This window comes from Chiloscyllium plagiosum, chromosome 11 (genome assembly GCF_004010195.1).
Source record: "Chiloscyllium plagiosum isolate BGI_BamShark_2017 chromosome 11, ASM401019v2, whole genome shotgun sequence".
Classification (NCBI taxonomy): domain Eukaryota; kingdom Metazoa; phylum Chordata; class Chondrichthyes; order Orectolobiformes; family Hemiscylliidae; genus Chiloscyllium; species Chiloscyllium plagiosum.
This window is the reverse complement of record NC_057720.1, coordinates 85,683,929-85,689,928: the sequence shown is the minus strand read 5'-3', so window position 1 is coordinate 85,689,928 and position 6,000 is coordinate 85,683,929. Positions and strand designations below refer to the sequence as shown.

At 37.2% G+C, this 6,000-nt stretch overlaps 1 protein-coding gene across 14 annotated transcripts in view; it reads right to left on the bottom strand.

Annotated features, from left to right (window-relative positions):
- Window positions 1-421: 421 nt before the first annotated feature.
- The window catches only part of rasal2 (RAS protein activator like 2), a 415,750-nt gene continuing 410,171 nt past the window's right edge, over window positions 422-6,000 (bottom strand). For 12 of the 14 annotated variants that reach the window (XM_043699997.1, XM_043699987.1, XM_043699988.1 and 9 more), the window contains 2 exons: window positions 3,779-3,809; window positions 422-1,873 (listed from right to left, as the gene is read on the bottom strand). In XM_043699997.1, the coding sequence (XP_043555932.1) occupies window positions 1,668-1,873; window positions 3,779-3,809 (237 nt within the window). In that variant the 3' untranslated portion in view covers window positions 422-1,667. The remainder of the gene's footprint in view (window positions 1,874-3,778; window positions 3,810-6,000) is intronic. The other 2 variants (XM_043699986.1, XM_043699984.1) reach the window with 1 other exon arrangement.

Sequence of the window (6,000 nt, the reverse complement as noted above, 5' to 3'; positions counted from 1 at the left end):
ATAGATCTGGTCTTGCAATCAGAGTAAGATACAGGCAAGGAGTTGAGAACAAGATAAAATTTTAACAAAATGACCATGTCCTAGGATGTACTAAAAGATCCAAATCAAAGTCAATCCTGAAGGAATTCCCAGGGACTTCCAAAACTCTGTCAGAGAAGATGTAACATTCCAGCATTAACATTATGACAGAATGACTTCGTCTAAGATTGACAATTTGGATTTCTGGAAACATTTCAGGGTGTACAGATGCTTGGCTGAGATGATGTGGGGAACTAGTCAGTTAGATGTACAGTACAATCATTGGCCATGTAATCAGAAGAACAGAATTACATTTCTGATCACATTCAGTTTGCAGTGTTCAGATCCCCAAATTCACATGATAGAGACACAGATTATAAAGAAAAATAAACAAATCTTCAAGTATGTTTTTGCACAATATTTTATTTTCTTTGTTCTGTTCTAACAGTTCTCATTAAAAGTGAGTGAATGGTTTTGGATTAAATCCATCTTCAATCTTCACACCTTCAATAAACAAAAGCAACAGCAGCAACTGCTAGAAATCTGAATACAGTTGCAGGGAAGACAGGTGCACATTTCAGTTTTAACATTCCTACAAAGCAGCTCCAGGAGACATTCAAACTGGTTAGGCCGGTCAGAATTTGGCAACATGTTATTCTAATAAAGTTATAAGATGCTTTGAGTTAACACAGTTGAGATACATGCAAAAAATGAATAGGTTTATGAAAGAAAAGCGTGCTTTAAGTTCATTCTCAGCATTACTACTGTTCCCTTTGTCTAGTATGGCAGCATCATCATTTCCCTACATTCAGTTGCTTTTTCCAGGAAACCACATTTTGTACAACCACAGAAATTAGCCATCTGTCTTGTTGTCTCACTCACTCTGTTTGTCTTTCCCTCTCTCACACACACACACACACACACACACACAGTCACTCACGGCAGTTTCTTACTATGTATAGTAAGCTACAGTTCAGTAAAATAAAGTTTTTTAAGAGATTTCTTCAATGATCATATTGATGAATATTTTTCAACTTGATAAAATTGTGAATTGAAAACAATTACTTCTAAGATGTTGTGATTTACAGTTTCCTTTTGTTCATGTCAAATTCCTCAGCCACATAAAACCATCTGTAAAATATATTTGGCTGGGAACCCACTCAATACGAGATGTTTTATCTTGTAAGTAGCCAACCTGTAATACCACAATCCAAATCCCAGTCTCTTTAGATACTCCTACTATTTATACAGACCACCTCCTTTCTGTGTGCTTCTCAGTTAAATATGTACACCCTCTAGTCAGAGAATTTAAGTTCTAAATTACACAACACATGAAAATTCCACTTCTTGTAAAATAAATGTTCCATTTTCTACTCTTTCTTTTGCAACAATTTTCAAAGCAGGAATTCTAACAGATATAATTAAAAAAAAGTTACTTTAAATTCTACAAGTAATTATTTACCCCAATATAATCTTACAGCTCATTTCTGTACAGGTTTCCAACAGTTCTCCACAGTGGAGTAAGACTTTTGCAGAGTGTACAATGATGATATTAGGCATTGTCCTGTGAATAATCTCTCATGATCTGAAGCATGAAAAAGGTCCTAGCAGCACCTGTAAACAACTCCTCAGGAGTGAATTCAGAAAATTCAGTCCACGTGCATCTGGTCAGAAACATTCAGACTCCCACTCAACAGCTGCTGTTCTTGAACTCCCCGTTCTCCGTTATTGACAGTTTGGTGGGATTGGTGGGAGAGATCCCATTCCGAGCTTGCATGCTGTAACGTTCCTTGACCTGCGTTAGAGCATTCATCAGCCGAGAGTTGGCAGAGTCCAGGGAGGTGATTCGTTTCTCCTGAGAGAAAAGCAAAGCAAGTGGGATGCTGAGTGATAGGGTTGAATTCCTCATGACAATACTTTGTACAAATAGATTTTAATAATATAAAAATGTAACAAATAGGTAAACCATTGTCTTAGATTATCAGCAGGGCAAGGACACAACATACTGAGAAATGTGGGGGGAATGGGGTGGATGGGCAGGGGGAAGCGGCCAAGCTGGAGTCTAATAAAGGCCTTTGAAGATCTCTGGCCCAACTCTATCCCAATTGTGCAACAGTTATTTTTGCAGTCAAGTTTCATTTGTACAAGCAGAAGCACAGCAGACTCCTGGAGAAACCCATATATAAATCCAAGTCAAATAATCTGCCTTTAGAATATGCCTTGTTATTATAATCTTTGCAAAACTTCCAAAGATAGCAAATATAAAGAAAGATTTCTTATCCTTGCGATTCATGTGGCTAAATTAACACTTTTATTTGCATATTGAGAGAAATTTGATTTGAGAGATAATGTTCACAGGTTTACCAGCATATGACTGATATGGGGGTCAAGGCAAAAATATGATGGCTATTTTAGAATAAAATAACGGGCAGTGAGAAGAATCAAACAATGACCAAAGCAGGTTCCCTTTCCCATAAGTAGAAAGGACCCCTCTATACATAATAAAATACTATTGGTTCAAAATTCCTTTGCACAATGTGTTCAGCACTCTCTTATTAGATGAGAAAAGTTCAGCTGTTTTTGTTGAATCAGACATCACTACAGAGATATCATACAGATGAATTAGTTTGAAAAGGGCAGCTTTTAAAAAGCAATTCAGTTCCTGATTAAAATCTATTTGGCAGAAAATTAACTTTTAGTTTAACTTGAATTTTCTATACGCATCCCCATGGCATAGACAGAGTTGGCAAGTTATCTGACTGAAGGGAAATCACAATTAACTAAAACCAGTAGGTGACACTGAACAGCTATTAGGATCTGGAACTGTGTCTGATCTTACCATTCCAAACTCTAATTTCTGAGACGGAACTTGGTGCGCTTTTGCTGCTAACCCTGGCTGAAAACAGTTGACTTAATAAAAACTTGGGGATTGAACCCAGAGGTTTCAGTGACAAGTCTTTGCAAGAGTAATGGAATGTTTGAGTTATTATAGATTTTTGTACTACTAATTTCATTCAGAGGAAATTAAACAAATTTGAAGCTCTGCTAAATCCAGATAGAGTTTAAAATTTTCCTATGAAATTAACGAGACTCCCTAATATATACACTGAATAAATGCATAGCTCTGTTGGTCAGAATGGTCCTGGATTTAATGCTCTGTGGGCATATTACCTTTTCTCCCTCATAGTCACCGTTCCTCATTGTGAGTAAAAGGCACTACTACTTGAAAGTGCTTAATTACATGTCAGTCAGCTTGGCTATCATATTCTCCCAAAACTAAACTTGACGTTGCCCTCAATGAACTCCACAACGTGGCCATTAGTCACACAGGTGGAGATGTTGCCAGCACCCAGGGAATGTCACTGCAAATTGAGCCACTGCATTCTGAAGATAGACAGGGAAAGTGGAAATAGACAGGAAAATTTACAAGAAAAGTTGTGCATTTTTTTTCAAACTTTTGTGGGTTTAGCACAGCCCTAAAGATTTCAGTAATATCACTTTACACAGTGCAGCAATGCTTGGTGCTCATTTATCAACTAGCTATTATGCAGTGTTCTTATTTTGACACCTTGGTTTCAATGTTATGCATATTTTTTAAAAAGTGATGTTGATGTTTGCAGTGGGGGCAAACAAAAAAAAATTACACATTCATAACGTGCAACAACAAGCCCGCACAATGCTAGCTGGAGACAGCAGGAAGGGACCAGGGGCTTTTCTCATTTCTATGAACTGCTTTGCTAGGAAACGGAATCTTACTTGCCTGTTGTGCTCATCCCATCCTCAAAATTGACCTGTAATCAATACAGTGAACATGTCACGGGCAATATTCGGCAACCTTGCTACTTTTTTGTAGAGACATGTTGCTTTTGTGACAAATACAAAATTAAGGGAATAAAACATATCTTAACATTATATTTCATCAGTGGCTACCAAAGAAATAGTAGCCAAAGGTAGTGTAATTATAGTTATCATACATTCCAAACTAGGATGGCTGTGGAAATATATACATGGTGCCTGTGTGACCCTTACTTCCAGTCATAGGGCCCAGGATTTAAATCTTTAGCTCACCTAAATAGCTATGCCAGTTCTACTCTGGACCACTGAGAGAAAGGAGGATTATTGGAGATGGGGAGAAAAAAAAAGATGAGAAGAGGACAGGAAATAAATCAAAAATTAAATCAGAGGGAACAGGAAATGGGATAGGAACAAAATTATAGAGACGGAGATAGAGAGAGTTAAAAGAACAAGAGAAATAATCCAGGAAAGTGTACACAAGATAATTTTATAAAGGATGATAAGGAAGCTTCAGAAAGAAATAAGCTTGTAAGACCAATTATTCATAAATTGCCAATGACCAGCTGTGACAATGACTAAATATTTTTCTTCTCATTCCCCATGTCTCATCACCATAGTTAGCTGTTGACGGCAATTTTGCATTTCCCTATCTATCTTTTAGGGAATCCCATTGTGGTTTAATGTTTTTGGGGTGGAGATTTTTGTTCTTATCACAACAATGAGGAACTAAGAGCATTCTTAAAATGTTAACAGAGATAAATCAATTGGAAAATGAAGACCAAGTCTCTAGAACACCAACTAAAGATGAAAATGAACATAAAATATTAAAATAACACTGGATGGTCAATCAAGAGGTGATGCATTTATAAAATGCAAAACTTTGTGACATAAAACAACAAAACAATTTTTTTTAACATTTAAAATGAACTGAAATATGGAATCTAAAATGTGCACTAAGCCTGGACTAAAATCCTTTCCATAGACTGCAACTGATTAACATTAATATTTAAGAGGGATTCATGAGCTGTACGTTAGTTTACTTTCTTCCCTCATCTCCCTGAGGTGGATTAAAGCTCTGGAGAGTGCTTATTATGTACTCAGTACTGTTTCAATGTACAGCAGGAATAGACTGGGTGCAAAGTTAGTTATGGGATTTGACACCAACTGCTGCAGGCATTTACAGGAATGGAGAGAAATCTGAATTATTACCTAAATTAGACCGGACTGTTCTCACTTTCCAACATGGGATACAACAGTTGCACCACGTCTGCGTGAAAAGCTGAATGGATCGTTTGGTCCATATTTCCGAAATGTTCAAATATATCCCTACAGTATGGAAGCAGGCCATTCAGCCCATTGAATCCACACCTATCCTCCAAAGAGCATCCCACCCATACTCAACCACTACTCTATCCTTGTAACCCAGCATGTGCCATTGCTAATCCACCTAACCTACACATCCCTGGACACTATGCGCAATTTAGCATGGCCAATCCAACAAGCCTGCACATTTTTGAATGCTTAAGATGTTTTAATGTTTAAGAGTTTCATGCAGTTTCCTTTTTAATGCAAGCATTTATACTTTGATTTTGCAGTGATTTATTTAAAATTGTGGAGGTCCTTCCCCCACAATTCAATGCACGGTGTGGTTAAATGCTAAGATTTTAGCAATGCATGTGTAACATGTCAATTTAATAAGCTAAGCTCACTGGAATTGTTCTATTACAATAAAATTGTGCTAGATGCAAATTATTTATTGCCCTTGGGTAAGGACTGGGAAGGTTTTTGGACTATCCACTTTGTTCCTGAGATAACTCCATGCCTCGCCTTGACAGCTGTTGGAGTCCCAACCATCTCCTGTTGGTCGTCATTGTGATCCCAAATTGAGCTTTATGGGTCAATGCCTTTGCATGGGTCAGAGGAAGAGGGAAAGAAAATTGATTTGAATAAGTTTAAATATTCCCCCAGCATTTTCCACTTGAGTGGAAAACAATATTTAAAAGCATACATGTGTCTTAAATCCAACAACAATGTACATTTGTATTGCACCATTAACACTGTAAAACACTACAAGATTCTTCATATAAGTCTGGTCAAACACAACCTCGTGTCGAGCCACATAAGGAAATACTAGGATAGATGATAGGATGTATCTTAAAACCTAAACCTAAGGAAGAAAGCAGGTAA